Raw genomic sequence first — 20,941 nt, forward strand, 5'->3', positions numbered from 1 at the left:
TCTCTGAATGTTTGTTAAGCTTAACAAACGATATATGGAGCGACTGCCTCTTCTTGCTGCTACTTCAATCATGAAACTGTTTAATGATCAGCTGATCGGCTTTTCTGTCGCGAGTCCGTCTCTCTTGTTTGTTTTTGGCCCACTTTGCACCAGAAAGAGGAAACCAGCGGATAAACAACAGCAGCACGTTTAAGCTTGATAAGCTGTTGTTAGAATTTATTTAATATTAATTTCTACTCGAGGATCTTTTTCTACGTAGCTGACGCTGGTAACTGTGCAGGGGCGGAGCTAGCAAAGTTTAGCCAGGGGGGCCGATAGGGCATTAACAGGGAAAAGGGGGCACAAAGAAATACTTTTCTTTCTTATTCTCATTTAAAATGTCTAGCTTTTAATAAATAATTATCTGACACCCAAAGTTTTAATTTGATGTAAAATGAATAGAAGTCCATTACTGTATATAGTAACTATTAAGTCTAATATATATACCCTAGTAAGCTATAGTACTTTTTCCTTTGGGAAGGTACCATCTGTGCAGTCTGCAATTTTGTTGAAGAAAGATGTTGAATCTATTTAATATTTTAATATATTGAAAAATAATTGATTTCTGTGCATTTTTTTTCACACTGCATCAAATTATGGTTGATTACGTCGATTAAGCATCATGAGGTGGAGCGTGAGGGGTGGTTCCCTATTTTTTATTTATTTATTTTTGTTGTTGCTGGGAGTTGGAACCCTATTAGTTAGGTTGCTTAATATTTACGCTAAGTACTCTTTAAAATACCAGAATAGGGAGGATGGTGTAGGTTTAAGTTTATTAGATTGATCAGTATTGCTGAACTATGAAATATTTTTTTTTGCATACAGGTATAACAGAATAGCTTTAGTGTAGTTGTTGTTTTAAACTTGAGTATGAACTTATACAAAATGCAGCAAGATATTTAAAAAACAGTTTTGTTGATTAAAAAACACTATATCGGATTCATATCGGTATCGGCAGATATCCAAATTTATGATATCGGTATCGGACATAAAAAATTGGTATCGTGCCATCTCTAGTTTTTACCAATTGTTTGCTAGTTTAGTTTAGTTTTTATTTTTTTGAAAATCCTTAGTTTCAGTTTAGTTTTGATTAGTTTCAGTTATAGTTTTAGTTGTGTTTGCAATAATTAAGTGCAACAAAATCCCAGTTTCATCATATCAGTCATGCTCTTCTGCTTATCCTTGGGTATGTTGCTATTCCAGCTACCATACCCTGCACCCTGGACAGGTTGCCTGTCTGTCGCAGGGCTAACACGCAGAGACAGACAACTCACATTCCCACCTATGGGTTCTTTAAATAAATAAATTAGGGCAGATGAACAACCATTGATACCAGGCAACTATAAAATTTATATCTTGGCCCCAATTAGACTATTAACTCTTGCAGCATCGGGTGTTCGTAATTTTGGTTCAAGTGAATTGATAAACTTTTTGAGGGCAATTGACTCACACAGTTATGTAGATATCCCTGTCCTGTTGTCTCGTGATGCATCACGCTAGCTTGCCTGGGGTTAGCTTCTGTTTTCTGGGGATGAGGGTTGCGTGTGCTCCCTTCTCAAGGTAAGCTAGGTTAGCCTTCTTGTGTGAACTTTTCAAGTGCACTTTAAGGTTTGTGGGATTTTTTTCCCCTTTAGAAATGTCCCTCATAATTTGTCTCTTTCCACTACAAGACACTTGCTTTATCCAAAACACAGTCATATTCAAAGTAATCCCAAATTGGACTCTGGCGCTTTCTCCTGACTTTTCCTGACATGATTCTGCGCGTGGACGGAGCAGCAACACAGACGACTCGACTAATGTACTTGCCACCTGCTGGCATAATGAGACAGCAAGAAAAAAATCTGGAAACTAAACTTCATTTTCACCCTTGACTATTGTTAACGATAATAACCTTGGAGCTGAACTAAGGCTGCCAGCTTGGTGGGTAAAAAAAAAAACTCTTATTGGACCAAATATGTTTAATTGTAGTGTTTCTTAAAGCAGCAGCTACACAGTCTGCTTTTCACTGGTGACTATTTCACTGCTGTTGTTGTAATGCTGTTATTTTTTATTAGTTTGTAGTTCACCTACACCCTGAAGGTAAACCTCTTTCCAGAGTCTGTTCCTGCTTGTGGTTGTCTGGTTTAACCAAAAGTGTCTCCAGATGACAGATGATGATCCACCATCAGGAACTAAAATATGTTCAAGATTTTGTTTTGTCTGATGTGAGGCGCTTGGTGTGAGGTTTCCCTGCTGCTTCTTCACCTTTGTTTATTTGGGTCACATGGTTGTGATTTAGATCGGTTGTAATGGCAATGCTAGCCCAGATTTAGATCTCTTTAATCTCTACCCACGCCTTCGATTTATTCATTGATTAGAAAAAACAGCAAAGAGAGTCAGATGTTTGGGTGGTGCAGTCATCTTTCTGATGCACTGGTCCCTTTCTACTTTACTCTAACAAGGAATGGTGACGAGTGAAAATGAGATGGACGTAGCTGTACAGGTTGGTGTCCTCCATCTCCCCTATTCAGTCAGTTTGACCTAGCAGTCTCTGTAGACTAGACTAAAAAAAACTGTTACTGAAATTATACATCAGACCCTACTGAGAACAAATGGCTAAAATGAATGCATCAGCCTGAATAATAAGAAAGTGAAGAGCAATTCACTTGCATTATGAGACTATTGATTCGCCATAATCAGACTTTCCCAGAATTGAAAACGCCTCAGTAGCCTGTGTTCATGAGTCAGTGGCATATAAAGAGCTCCCAGCCTCATGTTTACCCCTGACCTCGGCATCCCTTCTTCTGTTTTAACCTCAAACAGTTTGTGGAGGAGCAGCAGTCACAGTCACAGCTCTCCTGAGAACAAAGCACTAGTCTCGTTTGGTTGCCTTTTGTTTCTGTCGGCCTGCCACTGCTTGCCAGCAGGAGTGGAGGGGCTTTTGTAACAGGAGAACCCTCTGATTAAGTTCCCTCTCTACCCCTGACCTGCTGCTGGGGCCTGGCGGGATGGTGGTGGTGAGGGTTAAGTGACAGTTGACATTGGACAGGTCTCCTTTTCTTTCTTTTTTTTTTTTCTTTTCTTTTTGATGTCTTTGAGATTTTGGGCTATTCTTGCATGCTGGACCTGGCATCGCAGGGCACAATCGCTTGATAATGTCACGTCATCTTTAACATGAAGCACGCTCAGCCTGCAGCTTCTCAATGTGACAAGTCGTCCATTTATGCAGTTTAAAGAGTGTTTAGCTTGACTTTAGCAATGACTCATTTGTATAGTCGTTTTGTCTTTTCGTAACACTTTGTGGAAGTTGATTTTTATAGAAGATGTTCTTTTTCTTTTCACAGAGGTTTTCGTGAATCTGTGAGTGCATCCTACTGTTTTTAAGGGAGATAAATAACACATTTCTCTGTGAAAAATGAGGAAGACTGTTGTTTTTAAAAAGTGATGTTGTGTGTGTGTGTGTGTGTTTGTGTGTGTGTGTGTGTGTGTGTGTGTGTGCGCGTTATGGCATTTTTCAACTGAACGAAGCTGCAAAAATTCTTAAGGAAGGAAATGATATATGGCTTTTAACTGGGTAAGATTATGAAGCCAATCAGATCTGCATGGCTAGGCTGTGGTTTTTAATAGTTCTGGTTGGTACCACAGTTGTTTCGGAGATCAAACTCTATCCTATAAATCCTAAAAAATTCTTGGCGCTTTAAATACATACATATGTATTCTAAATGGGACCTTAAAACCAGCTCTGCTCTTAGTCTTTGGAATAATCTTGTTATATTAAAAGTCACTTTTTAATACAGACTTGGTCCCATGTTGTCTGTCCAGGTGAACACGCAGCTCCACTAGTTTATTCTCCCCGCAGTCTGCTGGTTGGTGTTTGGCCCCGGGGACCACGTCATGACCGTCTCCTCAGCTTTTTCTCCCATCAGCCCTGCAGCCAGGCAGACTGTCAGCAGCACAATTAAGGGCTGTGCCATAATGAAAGGGGCATTAGCAGAAGCAATTTATTTCTCAGCGCAGTGCCGGAAGGTTTCTCCGGCGCTGATATTCCAGCGCAGGCTTTGTGTGCTCTACTCAGCCATTAAGGGAGGGATAAGGAGGACACACACTAGCTGAACAAATGAAGTAGGGGGGGAGCATCAAAGCATAAGGCCACATTTCACCATTCTTGAAAATCAATTCTGATTTGAATATTTTTACTAATATACTTGTGTGTTTTCATTTTTTTTCTTAACTATTTCATAAATGCACGTTCTGTTTGTGCTTTGGCCCCTCTTGGATTTTTCCCGTTTTCTCGTCTCCCACCTTTGCCTCTCTTCTCTGCTCAGTTGTGCACCCCCCACCACCAGCGCCCCTTTCTCCGTTATTCCTGTGTTCATTTTGTTCCTCTGAAGTTTATTGAATTAACGCAGACAGCTGAAACGCAGAAGATAAGAGAGGCGCTCAGTGCTCCTCTCAGAGAAATGGTATTGCAGCGTGGATGAGTGAGCGGTGTGTTTGTGTGCGACTCTTACAGCAGGGGGAGGGGAGCTGATGCAGAGGTTATAGACAGAGGAAATGGGGAGCATTGTGTGTTGATGTTTCTCCTGAAAGGGCGATAAAGGGAGTTTGAGAGTGGTGAAAAAGTAGTGTTGTTGTTGTCTCCAGTTTCATTGTTTGCCCGAGCTTTCCATTTCTTTTTGCAAAGTCGACACGCAATCAAATTTCTCTTTATATTCTAAAAAAAATGAAGTGCATTATCATTTGTCAGCTGCTATGATTTTTTTTCTTATGTCGTTCTACCGCACACTGCTCAGTTTACAATCAAAACAACTTTTGTGAGCAACGGCATGATACTCACTAATAAACCAGTGTAAACATCACGTTGTTTTCAGTTGGTTCTTCTTCTTGGAAAGCGTTATGGGCTGCAACAGAAAAAAATTATGTAAAAAAAAAAGGTAAAAATGTTTTCTTCAAATGACAAATTAATGTTTGAGAAACTGAACCCAATCAGAGCTTTAGCCTTTTGCTTGAGTGGTTAATATAAATTGCTGATACCTTTTCAAATTAACAGCTAATTGATTATTGGAAACATCTTTTTAGTAGTGCCAGAATCGGACATAACATTTTCAGACAGTAATTCAATCCTGCAGTTTCCCCTTTAATGTGGTTCTGTACCGCAAACCTCTGCCCTCTTCCTGTTTCCTACAGATTTCCCCAGCGCTTGAAGCAAGATGTCCTGAAAAGTCTATTTGCTTATTTTAATTTTGATGTCACATGGGAACATTTTAGCACTGAGTATACACGTTTAATCAGTTAAAACAAATATTAAAATAAATATTTTGGAGTCAAGTGGACATGAGATGCGTCTTTCAGCTGGTCAGTGAATCACTGAGTATACAAGTCGTGATCCTCTGTATCATGTATGGATATTCCACATTTTCCTTTTGACCCTGGAGGTTTTAGATAACTCCACTCCACTGGTGGTCCCCATTGATTAATGGGACAACTCCATTAACAACTAAGAAACAGGAAGAGGCTAATCCTTTGGTAGCAGGTGGTAGCAGGTATAAAATATATGGGCAGCTGAGACGGAAACAAGGGGACAGCTCAGATGTCATTAGCTTTGCTGGTGTGGAGCAGATCCCAAATCAAAGCCTATTGCACCATATTGATACCTGTGGTTTTCAGATTTCAGGCGTGCTCATTCTTTGCTAGACTAACTTGCTAAGTGAAGTTCATCCATTTATTTATCCATCTTCTTAACCGCTTATCCAACTAAGGGTCACAGTGGAGCTGGAGAATGTCCCAGGAGTCACTGGGTGAGCAGCAGGGTACACCAAGGATAGGTCACCAGTACATTAAGTTCATACATAATGTATTGTATGCATAATGTTTATTCTTGTATACAAGTCCAAAATCATAAAATCTCAGTAGATTAAAACTGATTAGTCACAACAGTCACTGATGGTGTTAAAAATACGTTAAAAATGTTGAAAAGACTGACAAAATTCCCTGCAGTGCTTCTGTCTACTCGCGTCTTTCTGTAGCTGCGCCTGCGTTGTGGCATCTGGAAGACTGCTGCTAACTTCGGTGGAGCTTGGAGAGCGATTACCGTGACTTATTAGAAGCGTGACAGTAAAACATGGTTTTAATGATGATTAAAATTCGAAACGGTAACGCCTAGCAATTGGGAATTTAACCACGGTAACTATGGTAACTGTGTTAACCGGTAAGTGTGTGACAAAGAAAAACAGAAGCTCAGTTGTTATGATTTTGAATATCTTGCATAGATGTTGTTCTTCTTTCTAGTGAGAAATCAGCTTAATTCTGTGTATTTATGTTTAATCACATTGCATTATCCCTAAAAATGGCATAAAGTTTATTTCAAATGTCGGAGCACTCCTATTGGAAGAGGATAATTACAGATTTTCTAAACTGCTAAAACACTCTCTTCTATTCTCCGAAGCCCATTATCAGTGTCCACAGAAAGTTTATTGAATCAGTCACTCTTTTGGCAAAATCTTTAACAGTTTTCACCGCGTTAGAAATAATTTGCAGAATTTATTTGGCCTTTTTTTTTTTCTTTTTTTAAAACAATAACAGTGAGAAAGAAGTTAAAAACAACTAAAGCACAGATGTAATTTCCAAAGCACACTTTGTTCACTCTTGCTGTTAATGATGTCAGTTGACCATTATACACCAGTGAGGGTGAGCTGAAGGTCAATAGGTGGGAGCAATTTGAGAAGCAGAGGAGGAAGATGAGGAAGAGCCAGATCAAGAACAGTAATAACAGATGAAATTTGAGCACCTGTGATAGACCATGTTTTTGTATATGAATGATGAACCACATGAAAAGAAAGAGGGGAAAAATATATTCTGGGAAACTTGGACGATGAGTGCCTCCTTTCACATTTTTCACCTACAACATAATGTTTACTTGATTCATACTAAAAGTAAGGACGGTAAATAGTCCTACTTCATGTTTCATAAGTCTTGTGGGATATACAGTATGTATTAAATATAAGAGCAAAATGAACAACCTGGCCTAAACAGGTCATCTGTAGCGTCCATAATAGTCTTTACTGTATTCTGATGTTTCAATGCAACACTTATAATAATAAAAAGCAAAATTTGAGATGGGGGTGGCAGTGGTGGGTCCTGTTTCTGTTTTTGCATCACATTTTTGTAGCTTTTGCAGAATTACACAAGAGCCACATGTGGTTGGAAAGATCTGGGTTTTGTGTTCTGAACACTGCGTTTTCATTTGTTTTCATGTAGACTGTAAATGAATCCCTTGTACTGTTATTATTTTGACTGGCTCTGTGTGATCTAAAACACTACTGTGTAGTTTTGAGCATGGATAACACTGTTTTCATGCCATTCGTGTGGTTTTTGCCAGAAGGGTCAGGGGTTTTTGTTCAAACCCAAATTGGAAGTTGGACTTTGTGATTAGGAATTTTGAAGAAAAGGGTCTAAGGTTTCAAAAACATGAATGAACATTTGTGACAAACTGTAACTAAATGGCTTATAAAGCCGACCGCAAAAACATTTGGACAAGCTTTTAAAACTTTGCCATTTACAAATGAAATTCGACTAGGCTACAAAAAAACATTTACAAGCAGATCAGTCAGAGCGCAAATGATTGCTCAGACTTTACCCATCTTTGAACTCTGACTTCATATTAATGCCATTCTTACTCAGAACTGCCTTTGTGTCACTTGCTATAGTAGGCGTATCCTATTAGGAACACATTTTGTCATCATTACGAACATGCACAGATTTCCAAAACAATACAATCCCTGCTGTCAGAGCTCAGACATTTGAGAAAGAGGCAATAAACTCTCAGACTATGGTGTCTCTAAGAGTCTTGGGATCTTCAGGCTCACCTATCTCTCTTTTGTCTTTGTACTCTAGTTTCTTTGATAAAATAATGACTTTCACGGTTGCAATATTTGGGAGGTTACAGTTCTGCAGTGACTCCTCTGGTTTTTTTTGTTTTCTCCTTTAGGTTGTATACATGAAGTCATTTGTTTGTGTTGGACAGCAGGATTTAAATGTAACCGGCTCTTCGTGCTGTGCAGCACACACTAGAGATCTGTGGGTTGTTTTTTTTTTTTCTCCACTAAGAAAAAATGAAAATGGAAGAAATGCAATCAATCATAATGATTATGTGGACTCCTTAAAGAGCTCAGCGAGCCAGGAGAGTGACAGAGATGGCGACCTTCTTATCTCCGCCGAGTTAAGAGGAGCGAGCTCAGGCAGCACTTTGACCCCGTTTGCTTGTGTGTTTTTTCAAAAGGCCACGGAGCCAAGTGCGCTCAGTCAAACGAATGTCCTCCTACAGACATCAGAGAGCACTTCTCCTTTCCTCCTTTGCTCTCTCCCACACAGTTGTTTTTCCTCACAGTTGCACTCTTCTGCAATGACACATGTGAGCAAGAACTGTATAAGGTCCACGCTTTAGCTGCGCTTCACATTTACTTTGTTCAGTTTTCCTCTCTGCAAAGCACCTCCAGCTTGTGACTTTAATGCTGCTATTGTGAGCGCGGTATTTATGTGAGGGTTTTATATTACTCCAGACTCTAATGTTAATAATCACATCATGATATTGAAGTGATTAATTTACAAAGTCCTTGTCAAATTTCAATCTGCTGCATTGTGTGACATGAATAAATGACTTTAGAAGAGATACTTCACTTTTTAAAAAAAAAAATAAAGCAGGGAAGAAAGAAAGAACAAGCTGTTGTTTTGTTAGAGAGAAGAGCTTTTCAGTTCCAAAATGTAGATTATTTATAGTCATCTGCAAATTTTGTAATTAAAGACACAATAAGGGCATGACAGTAAGAATAAAAACTGTTGCAGCAGTATAGTTGGATTTCTTTAAATTGACATTAGTAATGTGTTGCAGCCATAGGTGAACAGAGTTAATGCCCTTCGGTTTCCCAGCTGAAGGATCACAGGCATTTCTTCATCGCCGAGATATTTCTGCAGCCGCAAAGCTCGGTTTTGTGTCAGCTCCAGTGTCATGGCGGATTTCAAAGTGTGCTCCTGCCCTCCCCAAGCGCATTAGCATTTCTCCTCTCCCCCCACCACTCTTTTTTTTTTCTTTTTCTCCCTCCCACCCCCACCCCCTTCCACAGTCTTCCTTCTGATGTCACACCGAAGCTCAGACATGTTAACACAAACCTTCATGCTAACACAGTTCAGTCTGTCACTGGAGAATATTCTTTTACCTGCTTCTGGAGCACAGGAAGACTTTTTCATTTTCGCTGTCTCCGTTTACAATAGATCAGAGGCCTCTGCTGCACCGCTGAACTCCTGAACTCCTGTATACATTACTAATGAACCTCTGGATTGTTATACAGTCATATGTTAACAGGAAAGACAGGGGCGCACTCTCTCTCTCTTTCGGTGTGCGTGTGTATGTGAGACCAATGCATTACTGTCATGAAGGTTTCTTGGCCTGGGCCTGCTCTAATTGATAGGGGCTGCTGGTATTTACTTACATTCTCTGGGCGGATTAAATCTCAAAGGAAAGGGGAGGTTGTTTTTCTCCTGGCTTTGTTTTAATATCAATGCTTTTGTGTGTGTGTGTGTGTGTGTGTGTGTGTGTGTGTGTGTGTGTGTGTGTGTGTGTGTGTGTATTTTTGTCATCCCATGTGGTTCTGCATTTGTCCTTTCTCCATGACGAGAACTGTCCAATCCTGTAAAGCTGCATGCCGCCCAGGTACCACAGAGCACCAAATCTAATCAGCTGCTACAGTCAAATGTACACGCTACTTTGCTGGTTTCGTTTGTTTTTTGTTTTTGTGTGTGTGTGTGTGTGTGTGTGTTAGGAGTAGAGAGACTCATTTACTGCACACAGTCAATAGTAAATATCATTAACTCTGTGGCTACTTTTTAATTTGTTCAGTGTGTTTAATATGCAGTCGAGGTCTGCCTGGATAACTGAGACACTTCATATGCTACAGTGTATCAGAGCAAAGCTGAGGTCTCCCAGCTGAGGCAGTGGAAGAAGGGACAGAAGCAACAAATAGCAAATGCTGACTGAGTGCAAAGGACATGCAAGAAAATGTAAGTCGAAGGCTAGATTCAGATTTCTGGTTGAATACTGCGGACACAAGCAACTGGCCAGACTGTAGTCAGTAGACCAGAATCAGGCACTGGGATAGGACTGATAGGACTCGATATTTTTTAGCTGGATGGCGATATACAATATATATCTCGATATTTTTTTTAAAGCCATAAAGTAAAAACAAAAAGAGAGTTCTTAGTCAAAGCTGTGTCCCAGATGTCACACAGGCACTTTTATTAACATAGAGCATAGATGTACATGAAAACATTACTCAAAAATAAATTATGAGCATTTATTAAATAATATGCTCCATAAATAAAAGAAAATAATGTTGTTTTTGTGCATAACAAAAAGCTCACAATTGTGCTGTCAAAATGTAAACAAAAAGATGCTGAGCATGATAACAAAGATTTTACAGCTGCTCTGTTCCCAAGTTCTACTGCGTCATTGACAGCCTGGAGTTTGAAATCCTCTTTGTAACCACGTCGCTGAACAGGTGCCATTTATGGTTCTTATACACACACAGTACGGTAATATTACGTTGAAGCACAGTACGTATTACTCCGCAAGGCTCCTCGGCAGCCGTAATGCTCCGACAATCCATCAAGCGGTGCAGCTCCGTCGTACCAAAACATTTTTTGACAGATTTCTGAGCGCCGTCTACCACATAAAATCAGTTCGCGGTCATCAAGCACAACCAGAATTCATACATAAGGCGCACTGTCAACTTTTGAGAAAATGAAATGATTTTAGGCCGTGCAGCCAGTGTTGCCAACTTAGTGACTTTGTCGCTATATTTAGCGAGTTTTCAGACCCCTTAGCGACTTTTTTCCTAAAAAAAAGTCGCGACTTTTTTTCTAAAAAAAGACGTGAAAGCGCGTATCGCTTTTACTCTCAACAAGCAGCGGGTGCTGTAACGCAGTCAGTTCTTCTTTTACTCTTTTACTCTTATGCTGTTTTGTGGATCACAAGGTTTAAAACTACTTATAAACACACACACACACACACACAAAGTAACTCCACCAGAGTGCCTATTTCGGGTCACTTTTGCCGGTCCAAGCCCGGGTAAAGGAGCAGGGTTGGAATTGTGACATTAAAAAAAACAATAATTGCTAAAATAAATTTAATTTGTAGTTCTAAATAAACTCTAAATGCATTTAGGACGTTTTTTACTCACTTTATGTCTCTTCCACGATGTTATTTGTCTCTCCAACAATGTAGGTTACAATTAGATTAGCATGACCAATTATGCAAATTAGGCGATGACGTCATTCAGCGACTTCTAGCGACTTTTAGGACAGCCAATAGCGATTTTCCTTGCTGAGGAGTTGGCAACACTGCGTGCAGCCCGTTAGCGTGGTTAGCTCGTTAACACGTTCACGCTGTCCAGCCCCACGCACGGGGCAATGCGCAGTAACTCGTTAACGGAGATTTGCCGTGTCTAGCTATGGGGAAGTAGTGATGGGTCGGTCGCGAATGAAATGGCTCCTAGAGCCGGGTCTTTGACGTGAAGGACGCGAGCCGGCTCCTTATCGCGAGCCGTTTTTTTTTTTTTTGTTTGTTTTGTTTTGTTTTTTCTTTCTCTCACCCTCTCTCGCACTTTTTTCCGCTTCACTCAGCATGCGAGCCTTGTGCTTTAAGCTGGGAAGAGGGGGAGGGGCCGTAGTTACACTCAGTAGCACAGGAACAGAGCAGGAGGGAGAGACAGAGAAAGGGACAACAACATCACATTAGAAAGGTATAGTAATCATCCACAACTATTTTCAGTTGCGGATGATAAAGGATTCAGAAAGTTTATTCATGCAGGCCCATATGACAGAATATGCATGTTCTTTTTGTTTTCATATTATAATTTATATTTAATTGTGTTGTGGTTTGCAGTGTTTTGTGTTGTTTCACTTTAAATTTGTAAAAGGAAAAAGCTGAAAATTTAAATAGTTAAAAGTTGAAATGTGAATAGTTGATTTTTGTATTATATGATTTATTTATTACATTTTATGTGGAGTGAATAAATAAAAGTATATTTACGGTGGCCCCTACAGACAAAGCACATACAAACTTCAAATCACGTACGAACCCTGAAGCACGTACAAACTCCAAAACGCGCACAAACTCCAAAACACGCGAAAACTCCAAAACACGCGAAAACTCCAAAACACGTGAAAAACACGTACAAACTCCGAAACACGTACAAAAGACAACAGAAATGCTCCAGGATGCTAGGGCAGTGTTGAACTTTTGTTACCTAGTGGCTACACAAGCCAGCAAGTACCAACGACCGGATTTGGTGTGTGGTAATAACAGGTAAATGAACTTTTTTTTTTTTTTATTTGACTATATATGAATGCTTGTGTATAAATACACAAACAATACACATATGCTTTCATGCTTTCAATTGTGTAATTTAAGTGATCTAGGTAGCTCTGTTTTGGAAGTTCAGTTCATGCTAGAAATGTGTTTTGGAGTTTGTACGTGCTTTTTGGAGTTTGTACGTGTTTTGTCTCTAGTGGCCACCGCATATATTTATATATAAACATATATAAATAAAACCACTTTTTTTTTTTTTTACATTAGTAATTCCTTTTGTGCATAATTTTATATTATTGTTAATAATAAATTAATTAAAGCAACAAAACAACCTGAAGAGCCGGTTCAGAGCCGAAAGAGCCAGCTCTTTTTAGTGAGCCGAACCGAAAGAGCCGGTTCTCTAAACAGAGCCGGAAATCCCATCACTATGGGGAAGGGGGAGGCGAGGTCGAGTAACGTTGCGTAGAGACAAAAGTGGACGAAAGACAGGCAAACTTGCGGCTCCACGAGTATAATTACGTAACATATACTATATCTATATAAACGATATTGTCACATCTCATATCTCATATAAAAATATATCGATTTTTTTTTTTAACTCGATATATCGCCCAGCCCTACACTGCAATGTACATTAAAGATCTAAAAATTAAAAAGGAACAATATAATAACTGAAGAGGTCTTTTCTCAATCAAAGTTGCTCTTAGATTATTGGTATTGGGTGTGAATGGCATAGCTCTGCCTTTGTATTTAAGAACAAAAGAGAAGGTAAGTGAAGGGAAAGTTTGTTTCAGGTATTGTTAGTTTTGTAAGAGTCACAGATCCATGATTTTAGAGCTTTATCAGATGAAATACTGCACAGTGGTTTACTTGTAAAAGTATTTATTATTCTGCTAAAGTATGCGTGCCTTCATTTATCTAACACGTTCAAACAATGCAGCGCTATGGTTACCAGTGTCGTCTTGGATTTCAGGACCCATTTCATTTTCTGCTTTTTCTGTTAGTTTTGTTTGTTTGTTTGTTTTGGGGGTTGCCCCCATCCTGTTGGCTGGGGTCTGCAAACCTCACAACCTGAAACAGCTGATAAATGGTGGGAATCTGTAAGCTTTCCTGTCTGAAAATCGAGGGGTTTTTTATGTAGTGCACAGTAGGGATGGGTATTGATAAGATTTTCACGATTCCGATTCCATTTTCGATTCTGTTTAACGATTCAATTCTTTATCGATTCTCTTATCGATTCTTTTTTTAAAAAGGAGAACACTAAGGTCGAATAGCTTAGAACTTTGTTTTATATCTTCTCTTTGAACAAGATAGAAATTTAGGAGTAACATGGCCTTACAAACCCAACAGTGAGATCTTAAGAGATCCAGAGCCTACGGCTCTTCAATGGGGTGTCGCAGGGTCCCCAGGAAAAAAATTGTAAATGTAAAATAATAAAATAAATATTCTTCTGTAACAATAACAAAGTGTAACATAAATTATTCAGTAGCAATTACACAAGAATATCCAGTAATGTCCCTGCCTACAATTAAACACATTCACTCAAAATCGGGGCATCTGCTGTGGCAAATGGGTTCAAGCCTTTTACCACAAACTTAGTCACTGCTCGTGACATTCATCTATCCTGGCCTGAAAGGAGACGCTACCGGTAGACTGCAGCGAGAACTGCCAGCATCTGAGCCAGCCAGACTCTGTCTGTCTCTCTCATCATGGTCACCTAAATGCACAGTAATGGCAGGTTTTGTAATAAGGCAGATCGCGCAAACATAATATGCACTGTTGTTGATTATTTACCTGCCGCATTAACGGGAGAGGACGTGCAAACGTTATCGCTGCTGAGTTGAGATTCACGAGTCCGGAGCGGAATTAAAAACACGACATTCATTTAAGGTCATCGTGTGTTTTTTGCATATTTGTAGTGTTTCCTCCCTTAAATGAAATATCTACTTTGCAAGTTTCCCCCGTTGTCATCCGTTCTCGTAAAGTATAACCAAACTTTTGAGTGTTTGAGCCGCTTAGGTACCATGTTTCCTGCCAGGTAAATGACGCTCCTCAACGTGGTGACGTCATTCGGGGCGACTGGAATCGATAAGGGAATCGTTTGCAAAAATGGCAAACAATTCCAAGGAATTGAAACGGTGGGAACCGGTTCTCAACAAGAACCGGGTTTCGATACCCATCCCTAGTGCACAGCGACGTTGGCATGTCAGTCAGTGTTTAAGCATATTTTCTGCAGTACATTGAGTTCATGTAGTTTTGTAGAGTCAACAACAACAAACAGTTGTTCTACATGGAGATGCAGACATGTTGAGATGATAAAAGTTTGTCAGCTGGATTTAACTTTTCTGTTTCTATCAAAGCATTTCTGAATGTGCGAGGCCTTTTATGGTCAGTGCTACAAAGCAATGAATATGACTTTTGAATGATTTTTGCTATTCAGTGAGTTAGTCATTCTTTCATGTATTGATTTTTTTTAAATCATATTGGTGAAAATATATTTGCACCTTTTTTCTTTCTTTTTTTTTTGGCTTTTGATTTAAAAAAATTATACTCTAAATCACAACATAGCACTTCTATGTAGGGGTCACTGATGGGTATGATCAAGCCACTAAATGAAGTCGCGTCTTTTTGAAGAGTGGTATTCGTAATGTTTTGGAGGTTGAATGCTGTGCATAAGTAGGGTTTTCCTTTGAGGGTGAGAATTGACATTGACGGAGGCTAAGAGAGGGTTTCTGGAATCAGACCGACAGCAGACTGCACACTAGAGATGTTTGTCACAGACAGTGACCAGCTTGTTCACCGTTGTCTTACTATTAACACAATCCTGCGACATTTTAACTCAACAAAAAGTGTTTTAAAAAGGGAGCAGCACCAGTATCCAGGCTGTCTGTTGGCTGGCCATGTCTAATATTCTGATCTGTGTGGCACAGAAAAAAAAACGTGAAAATGTGAACACACAAGTACAGCCGCACACACACACAGACCAGATAAGATGTTCTTTTGTGCAAAAGTGCCTATTTTCTCCATCTCCTTTAATGGCGTTTCCTCCAGTCTGAAACCTTTTGATTTCATCTGCTTCTCTGGCTCTTTCCACGCCACGTTTGTGCACACATGCAAGTTTAACTCTGTGTGTGTGTGTGTGTGTGTGTGTGTGTGTGTGTGTTTTTGTGTGTGTGTGCGCGTGCATACTTGTCAGGTTGGAGATTGCAGTGTTGATTATGTGTCTGATGTTGTCGACGGAGTGACATCCCTTCTAATGAAATAATGGTCTAGTGCCAGAGTGGTGGAGGATTGCACATTGTAGACCTCAATTATAGACAAGATTTTTTTCCCTCCTGTCAGAAAAAAAATACAGGTTTTTCTTTCCTTTTAACACAAGTGCTTATAACAAACAAAAGGCTAAATAAAGGAGTTACTTTTCAGCCAGACTTGGGTCTAAGTGATTTTTCTTTAGATAATGGATAGAAAGGACACAGAATGCCTTAATTCACCATCTCTTTAGCCAATCTGATGCCACAAAACAGCTATTGCCCTCACCATGTGCCGAAATCAGCCACAGCAAACTGGTTGTTTTCCAGTCCACACTACACTTTTTTTTGTTTTTTTTCTTCTTTTTTTTTCGGTGCTCTTGTAATGTCCCCTCTTTTCTTTGAGATGGATTTTACTCTGCTACATGCATTATCCTGTGAGCCGTGTAATTTATTTTGCACAACAAATGATCTTTTTAAGCATCCTATTTTCTGCTGTGTCCCTTCTAAAAGCTGCTGTGAAATTAGTATACATTTTCTTCTTTTAAAAAAATCAAAAGTCTTGTTTTGAGGATACTTTATATTTTATCACAAACGGGGAGAAGATTTTCAGATGGTCATTTTCAAAATTGGAAATTGAATAAATAAAAATCAGGTTTGACTACTTTCAATTTCATTAGTTTTTATTTTTTGTTAATGACAAGGTAAATAGAAATTTCTTGAGAAAGTCGAAGCTCGGGTCCTACAGACAATTCAATTATTTTTTTTTTTTTCATAGACGGTAAAGTGTCTTCAAACAATCTCAGTATGTAGCTATTGTCACAAATGGTGAGAAAATGTATCAAATCACCATTTGTGACAACAGCCACACACTGAGATTGTACTGCGATCAATATACTGACTCTAATCAATCACTAAATAGTCTTTGGTAATTAATTCAGTTACTGAAAAATCTAGTCAGGTCCCAGTCAGTCATGTAATGCAGCTTTAGTGACGACAACTTTCTCTCTGTCTTTTTCAGGGTGGACCCTATTCCGTATGACACTCCCAAGCCAGCGGGACACACCAGGTTTGTGTGTGTTTCAGACACACACTCGCGTACAGATGGCATCCAGATGCCCTATGGCGATGTGCTGTTGCACATGGGTGACTTCACTGAGCTGGGCCTGCCCTCTGAAGTTAAGAAGTTCAACGACTGGCTAGGTACTGAACTACTTAACCCACATGCTCAGTACAGCTGTTCCAGATTCATGCATTGTTTTTCTCTCTCACACAAACACGTACAAATGCAAAGTCTCTAAAGAGCAGGGGGCAGGGCCTGAAGCATGTTTAACTGTTAACCAGACAACACAATGAACCCCTCCGCCTCCCCTCTGTTTAGCCCCAACTGCTGTGCTAAAGTGTCCAGTTTAACCCCTTTGACCTAACACCCTGGATCAGTTAACCTTTCACCTCTCCCTCTGGCCCCATGCTGTAGGTAAATCTTTAGCTTTCATGTGTGTATGTGTTTTCCAAGTTGTGTGGTTTCAGAACCGTTAGCCAGTGCTTGGTTTGTGGACCCATGAAACCATTTTTGGCCCCATGTTATAGACATGTTTCACTCAGTAGAAGCACACACGCTCCATGCCTGTGCCTCTCACACTCTAAATCAGTAGGTACCACTAACTAGACTGGGCTATAGTACTTCAGGATTTTGAATTATTTTTTTCTTTAGTTTTAACTGTTTGCATTTGTCTGTTGATCAGCCAGAACAGTGTCCTGAAATTACATTTAACCTTTAAGCTTTATGACTGTGTGGCTTGCACGTTCACACACCCCCTGGTCTCCCTGGTTCAAGACCAGGAGGGGGCTCAAGCTGAGCAGCTGAAAGAATTTTTAAACTTTGATTGCAGTCCCTGAGCATGTAGAGTGAAGACTGCTGAAGGAAATTGTTTGACGAATTGGAGTCCCTCACAAGCTCTTATGTTCTGAACTGTCGCACAGACTCACAGAGACGATTCACGATGTTGTCAAGCCCTACATAATATTTCTGGCCGGAGGGGTTTAATAAACATGGCCTGCAAAATCCGTTCATCAACAAAAAAAAATCCAACTCACTTTGTGTTCAATCAGCGCATATCGTTGATTTCAGTAGTTTGATCTGTGTGCTGAAAAGTGGACGGAAAATGGAAAATGTTGAACATGTGGCATTGGTGGTGGTGTTATTTAACTGTAACGAAAACAACGTTTAATTTTAGAGAATAAACATTGATTTTTTTTTTTTTAAAGTTGATTTATGAACCTGTCACGACTTATTTTCATATTTTCAGAGTGGAAACCTTTAGCTTGTAAACCTTTTGAAGTAGTACTCCTCGAAATCTGTGTTTTCAGTTTCAAACACTTTGCCCCCCTGTAGAGTTGAAAGGTGGCTGTCAAAGTTGTGCCTCTCCAAAGATGACAGGGGCTGCAGTCAGTCTGCTTTCACTGCATTTACAGTGGATTCTAGCACTGACCCAATTTTCACAGCCAAATAAAAATCTAGTTTACAGAAACTTCTCAGCCCTTTCCTGCAGCATGATCCACTTCTCCAACACTCTGTATCCATTTTTTAATTCATTTTTAATAGAATTTGGCTGAAAATGCATTTTCATTTCACTCCTAATACACAGTCCTGTTGAATTCACAGCCTACTGCTCTTATACTCCATGTAACATGTAACACATGACTGCAGATACATTGCAAATATTTTTATCGACCAGGGTTACTTTCCTGTCACTGTGTCAGTCCACACTAAGATTTTTCTTTCTGCAAGCTACACTTTTTTTTTTTTTTTTACCTTGGTGTATATTTATATATTGTGGTGGGGAGTGGTCGGCGGTGCCGTGCGGACGCACCTGCACGGCATCCGCAATCGCGCCCGCCGTGTTAAAACATGGGGACTCGGGGGTTGTTGTGGTTGGTGGTGTGATGTGTATTGAATAAAGATGGCTCTGAACGGTGCTCCGTGGTCCCGCCGTGCCTTATTCACGCCACATATATATATATATATATATATATATATATATATATATATATATATATATATATATTAGGGGTGCAACGATATTCGTATCGATATTGAACCGTTCGATACAGTGCTTTCGGTTCGGTACGCATATGTATCGAACAATACAACATTTGTAATTTATTTTATCAATTTTCCTTCTGACGATGCTGTCTGTGTTGAGCGCTCAGTGAATCTGTGGTCGACTACTCCGCCTAGGCTGCACTGTCGAGCGCAGATCCACTGAGCGCTCAACACAGACAGCATAGTCAGAAGGAAGAGCGCAGGGCAAGCTAGCGAGACAGAAGTTAAGCTCTACTTGCAACATGGACCTCATTCAGATCTGGCGTTTGGAATTATTTTGGTTTTCATGTGACGTACGACCCTGAAGGTAAGCGAGTCATGGACTAAAGTAAAACAGTATGTTGGATGTGCCATGCAATGCTCAATTACATTGGTGTGAACTAGTGTGTTAGCGCAGTTAGCTCGTTAACGTGTTTGCTGTCTAGCCCCATGCACGGAGCGATCGGCGGTAGCTCGTTAACGGAGATTTGCCATGTTGTGGCGTTAAGGTCATTTCAACGAGATTCTCCTTATGCTGCTGAGAATATAGCCCAGAAGAAGCGGATAGTATAGCTTTTATTTTGGAAAGAGACATTTCTCTGTAATAAACTCTCTTTTCCAAAGATGAGTGATTCCTCAATCAGATACGGGCTGCAATCGCTAGCCCGACGTCCCGGAGCTAGCGATTTTTTCAGTCGGGCTACCAAAATCTATCTCTTCCCTGCCCGTCAGGCTATTGTAGGAAAAATATATGTCAATGCTTTTGCATTCTTTCAGAAATGTAGCTGGGTAATTATGTCATTGGCATCGGTGAGCCACTGTCAATATGTGACATATTGAAATCGCGTTTGAATTTGCGCTTGTTTTTTGCTTTTCACTTTGCAATCGTGCGAAACTGTGTATAGAGAGCGACAGCACTGATCTGTGAGTGATGATAATTGTGCACCAATTCCTCTGACATCTTATTAATCGTTAGCTTACTATGCAAACATGACAAGTGAAATCTCCCGCAGCAAGCTTAAACATGTGTGAGTGCATGTGTAAAAGCATTTCAGTTCTGCTGAGCCAAATAAGACAGGTCAGGGTGAAGAAGTGACAGCCAAAGAAAAGCTTACCACAAAACGGAGAAGTTATGACAAATCAGACTATAAGGCAAAAGAAAGTGCAGCTTTATGGTTTCATGGACAAAAGAATTTCTGTGGCTGCGATATGATGAGCTAAATAACCAGGGCTGCACATAAGTGGTCCGCAGGTGCGCATTCGCTGTCAAAATAAAAAACACGCACAAGGGTTAGGGTTAAATTTAAAAAACTGTACTTTTGAGTTAAAATATATATTTATAATTTTAATAAATGACAAATTAAAAAGGTGCCACAACCGGGACATACGAACCGAACCGTGAATTTTGTGATCGTTGCACCCCTAATATAATATATAATTTTTAGGGGGCAACGTTTGTCATAAGAATTATATTATTGTATATATATATATAATTATATATATATATATATATATATTAGGGGTTGCAATGATACACAAAAATTCCCGGGTTTCGTTCGGTTCGATTACTTTGGTGTCACGGTTCGATATTTTTTTCGATACAAAAAAATGTTCATGCCTTTTTAATTTGTCATTTATTAAAATTATAAGTATATATTTTAACTCAAAGTACAGTTTTTAAATTTAACCCCTAACCCTGTGCGTGTTTTTTATTTTGACAGCGAATGCGCACCTGCGGACCACTTATGTGCAGCCCTGGTTATTTAGCTCGTCATATTGCAGCCACAGAAATTCTTTTGTCCATGAAACCATAAAGCTGCACTTTCTTTTTGCCTTATAGTCTGATTTGTCATAACTTCTCCGTTTTGTGGTAAGCTTTTCTTTGGCTGTCACTTCTTCACCCTGACCTGTCTTATTTGGCTCAGCAGAACTAAAATATATATCCTGCTGCTTTTACACACGCACTCACATAAGCTCAGCGATTCTCTGCGCGATCAACCTCTCACATGTTTAAGCTTGCTGCGGGAGATTTCACTTGTCATGTTTGCATAGTAAGCTAACGATTAATAAGACGATGTCAGAGGAATTGGTGCACAAATTATCATCACTCACAGATCAGTGCTGTCGCTCTCTATACACAGTTCGCACGATTGCAAAGTGAAAGCAAAAAAACAAGCGCAAATTCAAACGCGATTTCAATATGTCACATATTGACAGTGGCTCACCGAT

General features: G+C 39.7%; 1 protein-coding gene across 4 annotated transcripts in view; it reads left to right on the plus strand.

The window, feature by feature from the left end:
• mpped2a (metallophosphoesterase domain containing 2a) overlaps positions 1 to 20,941 on the plus strand; it is a 90,050-nt gene that overhangs the window by 13,404 nt on the left and 55,705 nt on the right. For all 4 annotated transcript variants that reach the window (XM_040045403.1, XM_040045402.1, XM_040045404.1 and 1 more), the window contains one exon: positions 16,649 to 16,830. In XM_040045403.1, coding sequence (XP_039901337.1) covers positions 16,649 to 16,830 — 182 coding nt within the window. The remainder of the gene's footprint in view (positions 1 to 16,648; positions 16,831 to 20,941) is intronic.

Source organism: Simochromis diagramma, unplaced genomic scaffold, assembly GCF_900408965.1.
Source record: "Simochromis diagramma unplaced genomic scaffold, fSimDia1.1 OVJJ01000079.1, whole genome shotgun sequence".
Taxonomy (NCBI): domain Eukaryota; kingdom Metazoa; phylum Chordata; class Actinopteri; order Cichliformes; family Cichlidae; genus Simochromis; species Simochromis diagramma.